At 36.6% G+C, this 22,865-nt stretch overlaps 1 protein-coding gene across 1 annotated transcript in view; it reads left to right on the top strand.

Annotated features, from left to right (window-relative positions):
* The window catches only part of LOC308420105 (uncharacterized protein), a gene marked incomplete at both ends in the record, with an annotated part of 34,361 nt that extends 29,344 nt beyond the window's left edge, over nt 1-5,017 (top strand). Inside the window, one exon of the mRNA XM_080916028.1 lies at nt 4,863-5,017. Coding sequence (XP_080772154.1) covers nt 4,863-5,017 — 155 coding nt within the window. The remainder of the gene's footprint in view (nt 1-4,862) is intronic.
* Between the last annotated feature and the right edge of the window lie 17,848 nt (nt 5,018-22,865).

The raw sequence follows: 22,865 nt of genomic DNA, 5'->3' as shown, positions 1-22,865 counted from the left end.
GAGGTTACCACCTATTCTGAAAGAAAGTTCTGGCAATGAGAGCTTGAAGTTCTTTGCTCACCTAGTAACAGAGGGTAATAAGATTTGTTTATTTAGTTTGCTTTGTACTTTACAGTCAGAAATAAGCCCATAATAAATAAGATGTGATCTATTACATTTAGTATAGATATTCCTACTTCACTCTGTGTAACCCAAAGTATCATTCACAGTCACTGAAAGCAGGCATAATGCAATATTTAGTTACAGATCACACCACAGGGCTTAGCCATTTTATGCACCCCCTTAATAAATGGCACGTAGCAGTCTTGTTCCTTGCCAGAAGGAGCTGTAGACACATGAAAAACAAACATGCATCTACCAACCTATTAACAACCATGAACTGCAACCAGCATGGAGCTTCACAGACTCATGTAAGCTGAGAGACCTTTCTTCCTCTTAATGTCCATCAAACTTAACTTCTATCCATTTTCACTAGATATGTGGTGATATAAAAATAGGTCAATCCATACTACATCACACGGAGATGTATCTGAAGTCATGTGACTTGCCCATTCTCCCTTCAATTTGCATACCTAGTTAAGTACCTTTTACCTTTTACCACATTGATGACAAAAAGTAATATACTGGCATTCAAAAGAGAAGACAACTTTATGTTTGGTACGTCAATGAATTTAGTAAGCATTTCCATTCTACAAATTAGAATGCTCAAATAAGTGATTATTTGGTTTATTAGTATCTACAGCTTCCATACAACTTCATCTTGTAACATTGGTATACTTTAATAGTTTTGAAAAAATCAACATTATTTAACAGAATTGACCCTGAGATATTCATAGATATGATTTTTCCTATTTGAAAGTTACCACATGGTAATCACACATATATGAAAGCAGGTGGAGGTGAGTCAGCCTGTGAATCTGGAAATTATAATGCAGACAGCGAAGAGGTTGGGAAAGGAACACATGGCTGTATAGCCATAAGCTCACCTCATTCCTAATGTTCTGTTGCCAGGAAACACAAACACCTGACCCTCGAGACAGTCTTAATTTCACCAACGGCAGGGATTGAAGATCAGCCACTGTCTGTAGAAGGGAGGGCAGAGCCATGCCGTCCAACAGCAGGTAATGCTGTAAAGTAAACATGGCTTTGAACTCTCCAGAGATTCAGAGATATTCTCCCAAAAGGGCTCTAATTGTTAAATCAGCATGTTCATCCTTATCAACATTATCAAAATCATCATCTGCCCTCAAGCCTGTGGCATACCCCAGGCTAACATCTGTCCCTTTTAATGCACATACAGACTTTGGTAAGCTAAGTTGCCCTCCATTTGAGGTTCAGAGCCAAAACTTGCACGTGTTATTAAAACTTTATCATTTTGATAGCTGACACTTTTTCTGAGAAAATATGGCCACAAAGCCTGGATGCACAAGTCTAGGCCTTTAGCCCTGAGCAGCACTGAAGACAGCCCTGGGAGGAGCACAGCTTTGTACTGGAAATGAACCAAGTGGACTAAGAGAAGCTGTCAGACCTCTGGTGTTCAGTGCTGAGGAAGATGGCACTGTGCTGCACCTTATCCCAGGCTTGTCATGTCTGACATGGAAAGCTATGTCCTTTGCTCACCTGGCAATTATGGATATTTGGAGCTTTGGACAGAGAAAATTCAATTTATATTGTGTGCGCATTGGGCATAGTTGAAAGAACTGGGGACCAGTTTCAACCTTTAAAGATATGCCCCCAAATGATTGTCATCTCTCAGAGACCCTTCACCTTCTAAAGTTGCCAGAACATCTGAAAACTGCATCATCGCCAGTGGACCAAGGGTTTTGCCAATGGCTAGGGAAGCCACACGGTGAATCCACACTACTCTTCTTCACTGCAATGACCACGAATAATTCAAAATGCCATAAAAGACTTAGCAGTTCCACTTCAGTTCAAAACCCCATCTCTAAAGTTGCCCTTCAGAACTGAAGCAAACTTGTACCTGTAAAGAGCTATAAAAACCAACAAAAAAGAAAATCAACTTTTTTCCTTTTCTTTAATATATATGACTTATTGGCATGTTGTACATTTTTAAGATCTTTCTATTTTGTTTATCCTTCTTGTTCTCAGGAAGAATATAAAAGAGCACTGTTAGCACAAGTCATGTCATAACCTGAACTCTAAACTGAAATAAAATTTCCCTGTAAGTGGCTAGAGAAATCAGTGACTTAGTGCACATAATGATTTTTCAAAGGAATTGGACTTTGGTTCCCAGCACCATTTGACAGGCTCCTATGACTGTAGTTCCAGAAAATCAGCTTCTCTTTTTCTTCTTCTTCTTCTTCTTCTTCTTCTTCTTCTTCTTCTTCTTCTTCTTCTTCTTCTTCTTCTTCTTCTTCTTCTTCTTCTTCTTCTTCTTCTTCTTCATTGGTACCTAATGGTAGATGATCTCACATACACACACACACACACACACACACACACACACACACACATATATATACACACACACACAAGAAATTTCAGTATAAAATTAAGAACCCTGGGGCCTCCAGTCTCTTGATGGTTAGGTACATCTTCTCTAACTGAACCCACGTGGAGATGGGGGTGGGGGAGAAAGTATGGAATGAAGAACAGTAGGAGGGTAGACCAGGAAGGGAACAAGATCTTGAATGTAAAAATACACTTAATAATCCAATTCTGTGTGTGTGTGTGTGTGTGTGTGTGTGTGTGTGTGTGTGTGTGTGTTCAACCACTTTTAAAGTCTCAGAACTAAAGCAAAATTAAAGCAACAGCTAGATAAATTATTTATTTTAGTATTTCTCAATTGGCCTCTACTGTCATTCAACAAGAATGAATATCTCTATTCAAAATTCATGGTTCTGTGTCCACTGAGCACATTCCTGGAGGTTGTCAGATTTCTTTATATTCAGTAGTACTATCCAGAAGCCTTTCATTATAGCAATGTATATTTTCTGTAGTACAGAGCTCTAAACACTTCCAAATTTATTCTGAACAAATCCTGAAGTTAAAAATTATATGGTCAGACTACAGCCTGAAGAAACAGTGCTTTTTTTAATTGGGTTTCAGGGGCTCAGTCCTTGATTGATTGTCACTGTTCACTCTCACAGAGCACCATGGTAATGGGAGATTATGGAAAGAAGGAACTTGCATAGAAAGTAATTTTGATCTAATTAGAAAATCATGTTCACAATTGTTCACAATTAGTGGCTAAGGTTCTCTGGAACAATGTGGATCCAAAAGTTTAATAGCTCAGGGAATATTTATGAGCCACATCAAATTCAGTATATAATGGAAAGTTTCACAATAATTAATTGGAATATAAAAATATAACCTCAGAATCATTAGAAAAAACTGAAGATAGGCTTTTACATATATAGGAAGATGTCATACATAGCACATGCACACACACACAAATACACAAACACATCACATAAACATACACAACATACATACAAACACATGTGTGTACACAAAGGAATACATACTTTGGTAGGGTGTACAGATATAAAAATATGTACAAGATAAATCTTATAAAAAGAGAGCAATAAGCACGTGTTCAAAATGGCCTGAAAGCATTAATGTACCTATTAAGAGATTTTGGTAGCTATAAAGAAAAGCAACAGTAATAGAGCCACACCAAGTAAAAATGTTTCCAGGACGATAAAGATTAACAGGTAGAAAAAGAAAGATAAACAACTCCTTAAGTGGAAATAACTAACGCTGCTTATAATTCTAGATGACGTTTCAGAACCCTAACAGAAAGTGGGGCTGTAACATAAAAAGTGACCAAGGAACTCCAGGCCTTGCACTTTGCCTCAGGCTGGTCTTGACATCCATCCGGACGCCTCCATCTGTGGAATGCTGGTGTTGTAAGCCATAGTGACGAGCTCCGCTTTCAAATAAGTCCTAAAGCTAAAAGAATAAAAATTCAAAAGCTGGAATGTAAGCAAAACAGAATAGTTACATTTCAAAAGCATGTCAGACTTTGAGTTCTCACTCAGAATAAATATTTACTTCAATAGCTTCTATGTGAAGAAGGTGGCCATTTACAAAGAAATCCAAAATACTCAGCTGTAAAATCTTGTATCTTGACACTTTTAGTTCCTAATGCCTGTTTGTGGGGAAGGAAGATCTGGTGAGAAATAACATGACGAAGATTAGAGATAGCCCAAGAGAGTTCCTGACAGGAAGACTGAGATGTTTAATCATCCAGAGATGCTTTTGCAGCTTCTGCCAAAACCCTCAGCCTTGCCAGCAGGATTGAGATGTCTGTCAAGACCCCAGTGAGCCAAGTAGAACCATCACATCTCTGCTACTGTCAGCAGACGATCCCCGCATAGGGTTTGCTTTAGTTCTGGAAAATTTGGTCTTGTGTTATCTATAGAACACACTGAGTCTGAGCACCATTCCCAGATGACTTCTGTAGGGAAGATGATTGCTGTCAAGTTAGAAAGGTAATGGAAATTGTTCCTTCATTCTTAATTTGGACAGGGTCAGAATCTTGCTACAGACTGAGGCTGATTGCTTGACAATGATACCATAAACACTAAGCTTTAGATAAAGAAAGGATGCTTTGGATGCAGAATAGAAAGGTAAATAAGTGCCCCCATATAAATATATGGCATATAAGTAACCTTACCTTTTTCTGTGGATACAATAAAAAATTATATTACATCTTGAATATTTAGGGTCTAAGATATTAGTCACAAAACACATTTTATCTCACATGTTAACGTTTTAATGCTTTTGTAAGAATTATTAATTTAGTCTCTTACTATATTCTTACAGTTTTTGAGCTGTAGGTTTGTCTCAGTTTTCTCTAAAATATCAAGATGTCAACTGATTTCTCTTTTTCCTAGACTGTGAGAAAGAAATTATTTGTGTAGTCTACACAGTTACTTGCTTTTATGATCATACTTTCCACATAATCCAAGGATGTGTACCTGAGAGTCACCTCTGCTATTTCTACCTTCTCCATGCCCTCAAATGTAATGCCAATGCTAAATCCTGGTGACATAATTTTGCTGTAAGAGGATAATTATGTGATGGAGGTTCCTTAAGTGAAAATATTCATTCATTTTTGGAAAAACCATAGAGAACTTTCTAGTTTAGCCACTGCTTTTCTTCCTGAACCAAGAGGTTTTGTTGTTTCTGCTTGTGTGTGTGTGTGTGTGTGTGTATGAGTGTGTGTGTGTTTATCATTTTATTTGCTTATACTTCAAAAGTTATCTCCCTCCCAAGTTACCCTACCACCAACCCCCATCACACCCTCCATATCCCCCCTCTACTTTGCCTCTTGGAGGCAATTCATACATTCCACCCATTTACACATTTCTGTCTCACCCCTCTACCATTTCTCTCTGCTGGGATATCAAGGAGCCCTCCCCCATACTGATGTCAGATAAGGCCATCCTCTGCTACATCTTCCATCCTAGCTCCCTCCATGTTTACTCCTTGGTTGGTGGTTTAGTCCCTGGGAGCTCTGGGTGGTCCAGTTGGTTGATATTGTTCTTCTAATGGAGTTGCAACATCCTTTAGCTTTTTCAGTCCTTCCTCCCCCCCCCCCTCGCCATTCCATTGAGGCCCTTGGGCTCAGTCTGATGCTTGGCTGTGAGTATCTGCATCTGTACTGGTCAGGTGCTGATAGAACCTCTCAGGGAACAGCCATATCAGGCTCCTGTTAGCAAGTGTTTTTTAGCATCAGCAATAGTGTGGTGGTTTGGTGCCTGAAAATAGGATGGATATCTAGGTGAGGCAGACTCTGGGTGACCCCACTTCAGTCTCTGCTCTACTTTTTGTCCCTGTCTTTTTTTTTTTTTTTTTTTTTTTTTTTGAACAGGATTTAAAATTATCCCTCAACCTGGGGCCATACCTGTCTTCTGGAGATGGTCTCTAAAGGTTGTATGTCCCCTTCGTTGGTATTTCAGCTAAAATCATCACAGTTGGGTCCTGGGAAGCTCTTGCTTCCCTGGAGCCTGGGACATTGTAGTGGCTATTCCCTGTTCTCCTTGCACCACTGCTACATGTTTCTATTGAATTTCATGACCCCTTTGTACTATCCTGTCCATTTGACCCCCTGATCCTGCCCCCAGTTTCTGCTCCTCCTCCTATTTCCTTCCTTGGTTCCTCTCTCCCTCTAGTTCCTGTAATTATTTTGTTTCCAGTTCTACACAGGATTGAAGCACATATACTTTGGTCCCTCTTCTTCTTAAGATGCATTTGGTTTCCGGGTTGCATTATGAGTATTCTGAGCATTGGGGTTAAAATCTACTAATGAGTGATAGCACACCATGTGGGTTCCTTTGGATCTGAGTTCTTTCATTAAGGGTGATACTAGATCCATCTATTTACCTGAAAACTTCATGAAGTTGTTTTTAATAGCCAAGTAGTACTCCTTTGTGTAAATGTACTACAATTTCTGTATCTATCCTTCTTTTGAGAAACATCTGGGTTGTTTCCATCTTCTGGCTATTATAAATAAGGCTGCTATGAACATAGTGGAGCATGTGTGCCTGTAATATGTTGGAACCCATCTTTTTGGTATATGCCCAGAAGTGGTATAGCTGGGTCTTCAGAAGAACTAGTTCTAATTTTCCTAGGAACTGCCAGATATATGTCCAAACTGGTTTTACCAGCTTGTAGTCCCACCAGCAATGGGAGAGTATTTTTCTTTCTCCACATCATCACCAGCATCTGCTGTCACCTGCATTTTTATCATGGCCATTCTGATTAGTGTGAGGTGGAACCTGAGGATTTTTTTATTTGCATTTTCCTGATGACTAAGGATGTTGAACATTTCTTTAAGTGCCTCTCAGCCATTTAACATTTTTCAGTTGAAAAGTATTTGTTTAGCTCTCTATCCTATTTTTAATAGATTTATCTAACTTCATGAGTTCTTTGTATATTTTGGATATTATCCCTCTATTATATGTAGGGTTAGTAAAGATCTTTTCAGCTGTTTTCCTGTGTTTCTTTTAGGGATTTTTGGGTTTCCTTTTTAAGAGCTTCTACTTATATACCAGTGTTCTCCTGTATTCCTTTAAAAGGGTTATTTATGTTCTTCTTAAAGTCCTCTATCATCATCATAGAATGAGATTTTAAATCCAAATATTGTTTTTTTAGTAAGGTGGGGTATACAGCACTTGCTGTGATGGTAGAACTAGATTCTGATGATGCCAAGTAGCCTTTGTTTCTATTGCTTATGTCCTTGTGCTTGCTTCTCACCATCTGGTTATATTTGGTGTTAGTTGGTCTTACTGTCTCTGACTGTAGCTTATCTCTCCTGTGGGCCTGTGGGCCTGTGATCTTAAAAGTGAGAGCATTCCTAGGAGACCAGGTATCTCAGCGCTGAATTTGGGAATGGACAATCTTGGGACAGCCTTAGTTCTAGGGTGCAGATAGGCTGCTCTGTGGTTCCAGTGCCCTGTGGTGAGTCCCAATTTGAACAGTTATTCAAGTGAAAGTGGTAGTCTCACCTCTGGACGTAGGAATTAGAGCACTACTAGGAGACCAGCTTTCTCCAGACAACCATTCAGGAATTAAAACTGGAAATAAAAACAATAAAGAAATCACAAAGAGAGGCAAAATTGGATAGAGAAAACCTAGGAAAGAGATCAAGTGTCACAGATGGAAGCATCACCAACAGAATAGAAGAAATAGAAGAATCTCAGGAGCGTAAGATACTATAGAAAACATTGACACAATAGTCAAAGAAAACGCAAAATGTAAAATATAAAAACTTCCTAACCCAAATACCCAGAAATACAGAAAACAATATGAAGACCAAACCTTAGGATAATAGGTATAGAAGAGAGCAAAAATTTCCAACTTGAAGGGCCAGTAAAAATATTTTCAACAAAACTGTAGAAGAAAACATTTCCAACCTAAAGAATGAAATACCTAGGAACATAGAAGAAGCTTACAGAACTCCAAATAGATTGGACCAGAAAAGAAATTTCTCCCACCACATAATAATCAAAACACACAATGCACAAAACAAAGAAAAATATTAAAAGCAGTAAGGGAAAAAGGTCAAGTAACATATAAAGGCAGACCTAACAGAATCACACCAGACTTATAACCAGAGGCTCTAAACCAGAGGATCCTAGACAGATGATATAGAGAACCTAAGACAACACAAATGGTAGCCCAGGCTACTATACCCAGCAAAACTCTCAATAACCATAGATGAAGTAACTAAGATATTCATGACAAAACAACTATATGCCAAGTCTTTCTACAAATTGAGACCTACAAAGGATAATAGATGAAAAACTTAAACACCAGGAGGGAAACTAAACCCTAGAAAATGCAAGAAAGTTATCTTTTTACAAACCCTAAAGAAGTTAGTCATAAAACCATAATTTCACACTTAACCACAAAAATAACAGGAAGCATCACTTTTTCTCAATATTTCTTAACATCAATGGACTCAATTTCCCAATAAAAAGTACATACACTAACAGACTGGATATGTAAACAGGACTCTGCACTTTGCAGCATACAGGAAACTCACCTCAGCAACAAGAACAGGCACTCTCTCTTAGTAAAAGCCTGGAAAAAATTTTCCAAGCAAATGATACCAAGAAACAAGCTATAGTATTCAGTCTAATATCAAATAAACTAGACTTTCAACCAAAAGTTTTCAAAAAAGATAAGAAAAGTCACATTTTACATATCAGAGGAAAAATATACCAAGATGAATTTTCAATTCTGAACATCTATACCCCAAATGCAAGGCACACACTTTCATAAAAGAAATTTTATTAAAGCTGAAAGCATACATTGTGCCACACACAATAATAGTGGGAAAATTCAACACCCCAATCTCATCAATGGAGATATAATGGAAACTGAAACTGAACAGAAACAACAAAACCCCTATCAAACTAACAGATGTTATGAGCCAAATGGATGCAACAGATATCTATAGAACATTTCATCTGTAAACAAAAGAATACACCTTCTCCAAAACTGACTATAAAATTGGTTTAAAAAAAAAAGGCTTCAAGAGATTCAAGAAGATTGGAATACTTGGAATAATTTGATGCATCCAATCAGATCACTATAGAGTAAGGCTAGTCTTCAATAACAACAAAAATGACAGAAAGCCCACATGCACATACAAGCTGCTGAACAATGCTCTACTCAATCATAACTTGGTCAAGGAAGAAATAAAGAGAAAAATTAAAGACTTTTTATAATTTAATTGAAATGAAATCAAAATATACCAAAATTTATGACATACAATGAAAACAGTGCTAGGAGGAAAACTCATATACTAGAATATTGGAGAAAATGGACAATTTTTTAGATAGATAACAGTTACAATGTTAAATCAGGATCAGATAAACCATCTAAGCAGTCCCAGAACACCTAAAGAAATAGAAGCAGTCATTAAAAGTCTCACAACCAAAAAAGCCAAAGGATCAGATGGATTTAGTGGACAATTCTATCAGAACTTCAAGGAAGACCTAATATTAATTCTCTTCAAAGTCTTCCACAAAAGAGATACTAACGGAACACTACCCAATTCTTTCTATGAAGCCGCAAGTATGTTTATATTTAAACTACACAGGACCGCTCTGCGAGTAGCAGGGGAACAGAGAGGTCTGTGCTTAGCACTCAGAAAATGCACCCACCTGATTGTTTCAGGGGAGCAGGAACTCAGTGTCTACCCAGCGGGCCGTGCATGCAGAACAAGCGCACAGGCCATCTGACACCAGGAGCAGCAGAGATCCAGGGACATGGGCCTGGTGAGACTAGGCTGCGAGTAGCCAGGGAGCAGAGAGGTCTGGTTCGAGCAACAGGATTGCGCCCCCCAACCCAATTGGGTCAGAGGAGCATGAACTCTGCCATAGGGACTCAGTTTCCACCTAGTGGGCCAGTGCATGCAGAACAGGCGCTCAGGCTATCTGCCTCCAGGAACAGCAGAGATCCAGAGACACAAGCCAGGTACACAGGAGAGACTGGAAGCAATCACTGACAAGACCACTTATAGTCACAGACAACAAGATGGCAAGAAGAAAGCAAAAGAACTTACTCCAAGGAAACCAAGGCAACCTGGCAACACCAGAACCCAGTTCTCCCATAATAGCAAACAGCAGAATGCCAAGCACTCCAGAAAAAGAAGACTCAGACCCAAAATCATACCTCAAGATAATGATAGAGATCCTTAAACAAGAATGGGAGGAAAAACATAAAGAACTAGAAGCTTTTAAAGAGGAAATAAAATCACTCAAAGAAATCAAAGAACTAGAGGAAAACAGAACCAAAGAGATGAAGAAATTGAAGAAGGAATTAAAAATGGAAATGGAAACAATAAAGAAAACAATAAAGGAGACAAACCTAGAGGTAGAAAACCTAAAAAAGAAATCAGGAGTCACAAATGCAAGTCTTTCCAACAGACTACAAGAGATGGAAGAGAGAATCTCGGGGGCCAAAGAGAACATTGAAAACATAGACAAAACAGTCAGAGAAGATGCAAAAGCCAAAAAGCTCCTAACCCAAAATGTCCAGGAGTTCCAGGACACCAAGAGAAGATGAAACCTAAGGATAATAGGAAGAGAAGAGGCCGAAGAATATCAACTAAGAGGCACAGTAAATATCTTCAAAAAATCATAGAATGAGATGACCATGAGCATAAAAGAAGACTACAGAATTCCAAATAGAGTGGACCAGAAGAGAAATTCCTCCTGACACATAATAGTCAAAACACCAAGTGCCCAAATCAAAGAAAGAATATTAAAATCAGTAAGGGAAAAAGGTCATGCAACATATAAAGGCAGACCAATCAGAATCACACCCGACTTCTCAACAGAGACTATAAAAGCTAGAAGATCCTGGACAGAAATCATGCAGATCCAAAGTGTCAGCCCAAGCTGCTATAACAAACAAAACTCTTAATGACCATAAAAAGAGAGACCAAAATATTCCAAGACAAAACTAAATTTACACAATATTTGACCACAAACCCAGCACTACAATCAATTGTAGGTAGAAAACCCAATAGAAGGAAGGGAAAGTAAATTATAGTAAAAACAAGAAAATGACTAAGAAGGAAAATCAAAAGAAGAAAGACACACAGGCACAATTCTACTTCTAAAAGCAAAAAGAGCAGGAAACAGCAACTAATATTTCTTAATATCTGTTAACATAAATGGACTCAATTCCCCAATTAAAAAGATATAGGCTATCAGACTGGACACATAAACAGAATCCAGCATTTTGCTGCATACAGGAAACTCATCTCAGAGACAAAGACAGACACTATCTCAGAGTAAAAGGTTGGGAAAAAACCTTAAAGGCAAATGGCTAAAAAAAAGCAAACTGGAGTGGACATTTTAATATCAAATAAATTTGATTTTTAACCAAATGTTATCAAAGAAGATAAGAAAGGACACTTTTTACTCATTACAGGAAAAATTTGTCAGGAGAAACTCTCAATCCTTAACATATATCCTCCACATACAAAGGCACCCATATTTATAAAAGAAAGCCTACTAAAGTTCAAAAAATACATTGCACCCCTCACAATAGAGTGGGAGACCTCAACACCCTACTCTCATCAATGGACAGATCATCTAAACAAAAATTGAACAAGGAAACAGTGAAACTAGCACTAGTTATGAACCAATTGGGATTAATAGACATCTATAGAACATATCATCCTAAAAAAAAAGAATATACCCTCTTCTCAGCACCTCACGGCACCTTCTCCAAAACTGTTCATATAAACAGTCAGGAAACAAGCATCAATGCGTATAAGAAGATTGAAATACTCCCATACATCCTATCAGATCACCATGGTCTAAGGCTGGTCATTAATAACAACAAAGACAAAAAAATTCCACATACACATGGAAATTCAACAAATCCCTATGGAAGAGTAGCATGGCCAAAAAAGAAATAAAGAAAGAAATTAAGGATTTTATAGAATTTAATGAAAATGAAAACATAACATACCCAAACCTATATAATGCAGTGGAAGCAGTACTGAGAGGAAAACTCATAGTTTGGATTGCTTCCAAAATGGAACTGGAGAGAGCATAAACTAACAACTTGATAGTACAGTTCAAAGCTCTAGAACAAAAGGAAGCAGATACACCCAAAAGGAGCAGACTGCAAGAAATCATCAAACTCAGAGCACAAATTGAACAAATAGAAATGAAAAGAACCATTCAAAGAATCAACAAAACTATGAGCTTGTACATTGAGAAAATTTACAAGATTGATAAACCCCTAGCCATACTAATTAGAGGGCAAAGTGAGAGTATCCAAATTAACAAAATCAGAAATGAAAGTGGAGACATAACAACTGAAACTGAGGAAATTCAAGAAATCATCAGATCCTACTACAAAAAACTATACTCAACAAAGCTGGAATGTGGAGGAAATGGATGAATTCCTAGACAGATACAAGATACTTAAGTTAAACCAGGACCAGGTAACCCATCTAAATAATCCCATAACACCTAAAGAAATAGAAGCATTCATCAAAAGCCCCCCAACTAAAAAAAGCCCAGGTCCAGATGAGTTCAGTACAGAATTCTATCAGACATTCATTGACAACCTAACACCAATTCTCTCCAAATTATTCTACAAAATAGAATAAGATGGAACACTACCTAACTCATTTTTCGAGGCCACAATAACCCTTGTTCCTAAACCACGCAAAGACCCTTCTAGGAAAGAGAACCTCAGACCAATCCACTTATAAACATTGATGCAAAAATACTCAACAAAATCCTTGCAAACTGAATCCAAGAACATACCAAAACAATCATTCTCCATGATCAAGGAGGCTTTATCTCTGGGATGCAGGGTTGGATTAATATATGAAAATCCATCAACATAATTCACCATATAAACAAACTCAAAGAAAAAAAAGACATGGTCATCTCATAGATGCTGAAAATCATTTGACATAATTCAACATTCCTTCATGTTAAAAGTCTTGGAAAGAACAGGAATCTAAGGCCCATACCCAAACATAATAAAAGCAATATACAGCAAACCAGTAGCCAACATCAAACTTAATGATGAGAAACTTGAAGCAATCCCACTAAAATCAGGAAATAGACAAGGCTGCCCACTCTCCCTCCACCTATTCAACATAATACTGAAATCCTGGCCGAGCCATTAGACAGCAAAAGGAAATCAAAGGGATACAAATTGGAAAGGAAGAAGTAAAAACATCAGTGTTTGCAGATGACATGATAGTGTATGTAAGTGACACCAAAAAATCCACCAGAGAACTTCTACAGCTGATAAACAATTTCAGCAAAGTGGGTGAATATAAAATTATCTCAAACAAATTAGTACCCTTCCTCTACTCAAAGGACAGCCTTTCAGAAAAAGAAATTAGGGAAAGGACACTCTTCACAATAGTCACAAACAATATGGAATACCTTGATGTGACTCTAACTAAGCAAGTGAAGGACCTGTATGACAAGAACTTCAAATCTTTAAAAAAGGAAATTGAGGAAGATCTCAGAAAATGGAAAGGTCTCCCATGCTCATGGATTGGAAGGATCAACATTTTAAAAATGGTCATCTTATCAAAAACAATCTACAGATTCAGTGTAATCCCCATCAAAATTCTTACCCAATTCTTCATAGAGTTGGAAAGTGCAATATGCAATTTCATCTGGAATAACAAAAGACCTAGAATAGTGAAATCCATCCTCAACAACAAGAAAACGTCTGTGGGAATCACCATTTCTGACCTCAAGCTCTATTACAAGGCAATTTGCTAAAAACTGCATGGTACTGGTACAGATATAGGCACGTGGATCAATGGAATAGAATAGAAGATCCAGAAATGAGCTCTCACATATATGGTCACTTGAGTTTTGACAAAGGAGCTGTAAACATTCAGTAGAAAAAGGACAGCTTCTTCAACAAATGGTGTTGGTCCAATTGGCACTGAGCATGCAGAAGAATGACTATAGACCCTTTCTTATCTCCTTGTAAAAAGCTCAAGTGCAAGTGTATCCAAGATCTCCACATCACACCAGGTATACTGAAATTATTAGAAGAGAAAGTAGGGAAAACCTTAGAACACATAGGCACAGGAGAAAAATTTCCTGAACAGAACACCAATTTCTTGTGGTCTAAGGCCAAATATCGACAAATGGGACTTAATGAGATTGCAAAGTTTCTGTAAGTCTGAGGACACTGTCAAGAAACCAAAATGGCAGCGAACAGAGTGGGAAAAGTTCTTTACCAACTACATATCAGATAGAGGCCTAATATTCAATGTATACAAAGAACTCAAGACGTTAGACACCAGAGATTCAAACAACCCTATTAAAAATGGGGTACAGAGCTAAACAAAACGTTCTCAATTGAGGAATATTGAATGGCTGAGAAGCCTCTAAGGAATATTTCAACATCATTAGCCATCGGGGAAATGCAAATGAAAACAACTATGATATTTCACCTCAAACCAACCAGAATGGCTATGATCAAAAATTCAGTTGATAGCAGGTGCTGGCGAGGATGTAGAGAAAGAAGAACACTTCTCCACTGTTGGTGGGGTTGTAAAATGGTACAACAAATCTATAAATCAGTCTTCCCACTCCTCAGAAAATTGGACATACTACTTACTGCCTGAAGACCCATTCATTCCACTTCTGGACATATACCCCAGAGAAGCTCCAAAATAAAACAAAAACACATGCACCACCATATTCATAGCAGTTCTTTTTATAATAGCCAAAGGCTGGAAAGAGCCCAATGATTGGATAAAAAAATTGAGGAACATCTACACAATGGAGTACTACTCAGCTATCAGAAAAAACAACCTTATGAAATTCTTAAGAATTTGGATGCATCTAAAGAATATCATCCTGAGTGAGATAACCCAGTTACAAAAAAATAGACATAATAGGCAGTCACTGATAATTGGATACTAACCCCAGAAAGCTCTGAACACTCCAGAATCAACTCACTGACTATATGAAGTTAAAGAAAAAAATGAAAATCCATTATGCTTAATCTTTACACATCAAGAAAACTTTGACTAATTTCAGGTTACATCTTGTTTTACAGGTACTTTATGTTCATTGTAACTAGTAAGAATTTAATGCATTCTATCAAACCTTTAAAAAGATCAAATACTGACAAAAATGTATTTGCATCCTTTTATGCATAAATGTTTAAAATCTGTACATTTATCTTTGTTTTTAAAATAAAGTTGTAAATAAAAAATAATCAAATAAATAAACTACACAAAGACCCATAAAGAAGAGAACTTAAGTCCAATGTTTGAATAAACATTTATAGAAAAAATACTCAATGAAATTCTTGCAACCTGAATCCACGAACACATTACCATGATCGTCTATCATGTTCAAGTAGGTTTCATTCCAGGTATGCAGGAATAGTTCAACATACAGAAATACATCAATGTATTCCAGTATATAAACAAATTCAAAGAAGTAAAATACATGATCATCTCATTAATGCTGAGAAAGCATTTGAAAAAATTCAACACTCATTCATTTTAAAAGACTTGGAACAATCAGGAATCCAATACCTACACCTAAACATAATAAAAGCAATTTATTATTAATATTAGCAGCCAATATCAGACTAAATAGTGTGAAACTTAATACAATCCCACTAAAATCAGGAACTAGACAATGCTGCTTACTTTCTTCCTATCTGTTAAATATAGTACTTGAAGTCCTAGCCAGAGCAATTAGACGACAAAACGATTAAACAAATTCAAATTGGAAAGAAATGCAAATTATCACTCTTTGCAGATGATATGATAGTGTACTTGGGTGGTCAAAAAATTCCACCAGAGAACCTAATAACTTCAGCAAAGTGGCTGGATACAAAATTAGGTTGAACAAATCAGTGGCCTTCCTCTACTCAAATGATAAGCAGTCTGAGAAAGAAATTACAAAAACAACACCCTTCCCAATAGTAATAAACAATATAAAATACCACGGTGTCATTATATCCAGGGATGTGAAAGATCTGTATGAGAAGAACTTTAAGTCTCTGAAGAAAGAAATCAAAGAAGATCTCAGAAGATGGAAAGATCTCCCATGCTCATGGATTGGCAGAATTAATATAGGAACAATGATCATTTTGCCAAAATGAAACTACAGATTCAAAGCAATCCCCATCAAAAATATTACTCAATTCTTCATAGAGTTGGAAAGAGCAATTTTCAAATTCATTCGCAATAGCAAAAACCCAGGATAGCAAAAACTACTCTCAAGAATGAGATAACATCTGGGAAAACCATAAAGCACAAACTGAAGCTGTATTACAGAGCAATCCTATATGATATTTGTACAGAGATAGGCAGGTAAATCAATGGAATAAAATTGAAGACCCAGAAATGATGAACTCACACACATATTGTCACTTGTCTTGGACAAAGGAACTAAAAGAATCCAGTCAAAAAAATGTATCATTTTCAACAAATGGTTCTAGTTCAACTGGCAGTCTGCACGTAGAGCAATGCATATTGATTCATCCTTATCTCTTTGTACAATTCTCAAATCCATGTGGCTCAAGGACCTTCACATAAAACCAGATACACTCAAACTAATAGAACAAAAAGTGGAAAAGAGCTTAGAACACATAGGCACAGGGTAATTTTCCTGAACAGAACACCAATGACTTATGTTCTAAGATCAAGAATTGACCAATGGGACTCCATAAAATTGCAAAGCTTCTGTAAGGCAAGGACATTGTCAGTAGGACAAATTGACAGTGAATAGATTACAAAAAACTTTAACAGTCCTATGTCAGAAACGTGGCTTATGTCCAATATCAGCAGCGAAGTCAAGAAGTTAGACTACAGAGAACCAAATAATCCTATTAAAAATAGAGTATAGAGTTAAACAAAAAATTGTAAACTAAGGATTATCAAATGGCTGAGGAGCTCCTAAAGAAATCTTTACTATCCTTAATCATCAGGGAAATGCAAATCAAAATAGCACTGAGATTCCATCTCACACCAGTCAGAATGCCTAAGATCAAAAAATCAGGTGACACCAGATGCTGGTGAGGATGTGGAGAGAGAGGAACATTCCTCAATTGTTGGTGGAATTGCAAGCTGGTACAACCACTCTGGAAATCAGTCTAGTGGTTACTTAGAAAATTGGATGCAATAATAACTGAGGACCCAGCTATAGTACACCTGGACATATATCCAAAAAGAAGCTCCAACATATAACAAGAACACACGTTTGACTATGTTCATAGCAGCCTTATTTATAGTAGCCAGATGCTAGAAAGGACTCAGATGTCCTTCAACAAAGGAATGGATACAGAAAATGTGGTACATTTGCACATTGGGTTACTACTCAGCTATTAGAAACAATGACTTCATGAAATTCTTAGACAAATAGATAGGACAAGAAGCTATTATCCGGAATGAGGTAACCCAGTCACAAAAGAACACACATGGTATGCACTCACTGATAAACAAACACTGGCACAAAGTCTCGGAATAATCAAGTAACAATTCACAGACCTTATGAAACTCAAAAAGAAGAAAGAACCAAAATGTGGATGCTTCAGTCCTTGTGACAAGGGAGAGCAAAACACTCATGGAAGAAAATGCAGATACAAATAATGGAGCAGGGACTGAAGAAAAGACCATCCAGTGACTGCTTCACCTGAATGAAGATCCATTCCATATGCAACCACAAAACCCAGTTATATTGCTGATGCCAAGAAGTGCTTACTGGCACGAATCTGCCAGATATATCAGGCTCCTATGAGGCTCTGCCAGAGCTGGAGAATTACAGAGTTGGAAGCTGTGAACCAACCCTTGGACTGAGAACAGGCTCCCCAATGGAGGAGTTAGAAAAAAAATCTGATGGAGGTGAATGGGTTTTCAACCCAATAATAAGAACAACAGTATCAACGGACCAGACCCTCTAGACATCTCAGAGATCGAGCCACCAAAGAGTACACAAGGAAGGATCTGTGGCTCCAGACACATATGTAGCAGAGGATGGCCTTATTGGGCATCAATGGGAGGAGAGATCCTTAGTCCTGTGATGTTAAATGGGCCAGTGTAGAGGAATGCCCTGGCAGGGAGGTAGGAGTAAGTGAGTGTGTGAGTGGGGGAACACTCTCCAAAAGGCAGAAGAAGGGAAATGGTATAGGTGAATTCCATAGGGGCAACCAGGAAAGGGAATAGCATTTGAAATATAAATATAGAAAATATCCAATAAAAAATAACTTAAAAAACAAATAACCCAAATCAGCTAACTTCTGTACTTTATCCACCACTATTAAACGGTAGGTGTAAATATCCAGAAGCCTGTAGTTTCTGTCTCCAGTGTAAGGAGTAGTTAAGACAGAAAAAAATTACCAACAGCAAGCTGCTTTTCTTTAGCAATCACAACTTTTGCTACTGCAATTGCCAACTGCTGACTTCCACAAGAAACACTGGTGCTTGGAACATCTCCAGCAGTGTTTTTTTATGGCTTTGATTTAAAAGTCTTTGTTCTCAGAACTAAAAACATCGCAAAAAAAAAAAAAAAAAAAAAAACCAAAAACAAACAAGTGACACTGAAGGACTATAATGCTTCAAATCTAAGGTTATATTTAAAATTAGAAAGAAACTGTTGGCTAACTCTCTCGCACACAGAGATGTGAACAGGCACACATTTATTGCATGCTTCCATTGGTTATTTTTCTACCACCATGACAAAATCTACTGAAACCCTTAAAATGATTTATTAATACTCTTAGATACATTTTGAACAATTATATTTCATGTAGGAAATAATGTCATCAGACATCATTTACATTTCATTTTGTGAGTTTTGCTGTGTGGAATGTATGCAAGCAAAAGCCCTACACACACAAACACACACAAGTTATCCTTCTATATGTAAAAGTCATTAAAACATAAAGATGCATCCTATGTGAGTATGACTCAAAGACCAGAGCATTGGTTATTTGTAAGGAAAGAAGCATTGGTTATTTGTAAGGAAAGCTGGATAGTGACAGATTCCATTCTACCTTTTCTTCTGTTGTGGTAGTGTGATGCTTCTAGCCTGGACTGAGGAGATGCTGTCTCCTGCCATGGAAGGATTTCTGTTCATCTTATAACCTCATCCCTGTTGAATTATCACAGAATCAGAATAGACAGTGGGTATGTGAATTGTAAGTAATAACAAATTAGGAAGTTGTAGGAAATGCATATGTTTTCTACAGAATTTTCAAAAACACGTAGGCATTAGAATAAAACAAATATTTGTGTCAAGACATATATATTTGACATTGGGAAGGGTCTATGAAAACATTTGTATTCAGATATGTGAAAAGTGTCATGTTCATCAATTATCATCAGCCCATTCTTCTTCCCTGATCCCTCTTACTACTTCCTTTTTCTGTGAAAATGTTGAAGCTTTTCATAAATATGAAGCTTTTCATATTCTTTACTTAACATATGGTAGAGAACATGGGATAGTTTTATTTCTGTCTCGACTGTACTTCTCTTAATTTTCACTCCTTTTTTCTGCATATTTAATAATTTCATTCCTTCCTAGATAAATAAAATTTCCCTTAGGAATGTATTATATGTTTCTTTGTTCATTCTATTCAATTTACACTTAGGTTGATTCTTTTACTTGGCTTTTGTAAACAGTGCTTAAATAGATATGATATTTCTGATGTTCAGGTGTATTATTCCTACTTATAATTAGCGTGTGCATCTCTGAAACATATCAGTTATATTTTACATTATTCTAGAGGAATATCGAGATTTTCATAGTGGCTTTACTAATTTTCATTGCAATTAAAAGTGTATGAACAATCCCCTTTCTGTACATTATTCTTTTAAATATTTATTGTTTTGTGAAAGTTTCAAGAAAAATGTTTTGACTAAATTTATTCATTTCCCCTGATCATCTTATATTCACCCCTATCATTCTATACAAACCTACCATATGCATCTCTTCCTTTATAACTCCTAAAACCCATGTTATGTTGCCCAATATATCCTAGGTGTGTCATCTTCTGCTGATCTGTGGTAAACTTACTGTACTCTTCTACAATACTAAATATTCTTCTCCCAGCAGTTAATGATAGCCAATAACTGCACATCTAGGGGTGAGGTGCTTGCCAGACTCCCTTTCTATTGTGTATGTGTGTGTGTATATGTGTGTGTGTGTGTGTGTGTGTGTGTGTGTGTGTGTGTGTGTGTGTGTGTGTGTGTGTGTGGTTACTCTTGATTGGACAGGTTTTATTCAACTGGTGAAACTGCTATTGTGTAGGTACCCTGCTGTGCCCAGATATTTTCTTATAGTCACCCATCAACTTTGTCTCTTACATTCCTTGTGTCCCCTCTTCTTCAGTGATTCCTGAGCCTGGTTCTAGGGAGTGGGAGTGGGGTATAAATGGGGCTGAGCATTTTGTAATCTCTGCTTGTTGGACAGTTGAGTTTTTTGTTAATTATTATTAACTGTAAATAGAAACTTCAGAGGTGAAGGTTGAGAAATACATTGGTCTAAGGGTATATTTATGAAACATTATGAATCATTTTAATATTATGTCATTTCTTAATGTAATAGTAGTAGGTACTTTCCTAGGGACTATGATAATTTTAGCATAGTTCTTATACAAATAATGGTGCCAGGCATAGGTTTCATCTTCTGGTGCAGATTTAAGTCCAATCAGTTTGTTGGGATTACTCCCATGATGTTCATGCCACTATTGCACCAGTGAGAGTATCTTGCAAAGCCAAAAATTATTTGAGCTCATGGGATTCATAGATGAGTATAATCAATTAAAAGCTTTCTCCCCTGGTACCTTGCATAACTTCATTAGCACTATGATTTGATAGCTAGCCAGTAAGCATGAAGCTTCCATGTTGTACCAGTTTCATTTCTCCATATTCTATAACAAAAGTATTTGGTGTTTTCACCAACAGAGTCAAGATCTTGAAGATAGCCAAGAGCCACATCATTTAATATTTGAGCGTCTAGGGGACCTCACTTGTCAACAATTCAGAAATAAAAAGTCATTCCAGGCACTTGGCCTTTTATTTGACAATTGGCTTTAAATTGGTGAGCTTTGGGTATCTAAGAAAGACATTATGGCTTTATTATATGGCAACTCATTTTAACTCTTAAAAATTGCATCTATACTATTTTTATTTTTACCTCTAGTTCTTTATCTATAATCTATCATATTAATATCTACATCTGTCTATCTACCTATCTATCTATCTATATATATATATATATATATGGAGAGAGAGAGAGAGAGAGAGAGAGAGAGAGAGAGAGAGAGAGAGAGAGAGAGAGAGAGAGAGAGAAAGAGAGAGAGAGAGAGGAGAGAGAAGTTTACGCTTGTGCTATAGACCTATAACACACATCTCTTTTCTATGGATATAACAAAATCTCTCCTGAGAATTTGCTTCTGTCCTAACACATACAGTACAGGCTTTCTCTGCGACTATAAGAACTGTGTTTCTTCCCATTGTCCAGAACTTGAACTCTGAGTCAAGAAAAGATTTTTTTCATACTTTATATTTAGAGAAATTAAAATGCTTAATAAGCTTTTAACCTTTAAAAAATAATACCAGAAATAAAATACAGAAAAGAAAAATTTGAGTGTCAATAAGTAAAATGTATTTCCATACACAAAAAATAAAGCTTTCTAGCATACTAATTATTTATACTTAGATGTAAGTACACAATCACACTATAATAAAATGATTGGATGGAGACAATAATCATAATTAATTAATAATCTATATTTCACATTGTTTAATATCTGAAAAACAGACAATGGTCTTTGATTAAAATTAAATTAGAGATCTGTGGGGAGATAGGAGTCGTACTAGGGACTGAAACGAAGCTACCATGCCTATCAGGTAAGGGTTACACCATGAATAGCATGGAATATTTTCAGAGAAATTTGTTTATGACATTGTGGGTAACACTAAAGTGGAATTTCCAAGTTAACACAATGTCTTATGTTTAATATGTCCAGACTATGGTCAGGGATATATTTAATATAGGATTGAATAAAAGAATATAAATTCTCAAAATAGAGAAGATGACCAATAAATAACTAAAGAATTGATTGTTCTAATGTTCTTTTGATAACAATTGTTCAGCATCTACGGAAATTTAGTTTTAATAAATTGCTACCAAGTAAACTACTATGCATAGAACACTAACCTACAATGGAGAAAGAATTTAGGTAATGAAGACAGTACTGAGAGGATAAGTCAGAATACATATGACTCCAATCAGGAAGGAAGACATGACAAATTATAGATAAACAATTTTATAGTATAAGATGATACTTAAACATTTATAACTTTTACATCTGTAGAAAGTCTGAACTCCATTTGACTTGCAATAAATATTTGATGAACAAGTTAAGTAAAACATATTCAATAATAACTATCTTCTAAAGCCAATAGCAACATAGATGCATGTTGCTTGGCCAGTTGCTGAACATGTCACACGACTTCATCTTGGAGTGCAAAGACTGTCTGGGAAATGTCAACTACCAGAAACTTTAGCACATACAGATTATAGAATCACAAAGAAAGGATAGTGGTCTCTACTGTAGCTCCAAAGATGCGGAGATATTGATAGACATGTTATTGAAATAAAATCAAATTCTAGAGAAATTTTGACATGTTTAAGAGACTTTTTTGTTGTTAGTTAAATTTTGCAGTTAAACAATACCCTTAAACTACCAGTCACCGTGGCTGTTCTGCAACAAATATGTTACAGTGTTGATTAGTTATTTCACGTTGTTAAGTTAAAATTTAGAAGTTAGAAAAAGAAGCAGGTTTGTATGATAGGCAAACGAGTTAGATATGACTCATAGAACTTTTAATATAAATTTCA

This window comes from Micromys minutus (assembly GCF_963924665.1).
Source record: "Micromys minutus genome assembly, chromosome: 4".
In the NCBI taxonomy this organism is placed as follows: Eukaryota; Metazoa; Chordata; class Mammalia; order Rodentia; family Muridae; genus Micromys; species Micromys minutus.
This window is presented reverse-complemented; position numbering and strand designations above follow the sequence as displayed.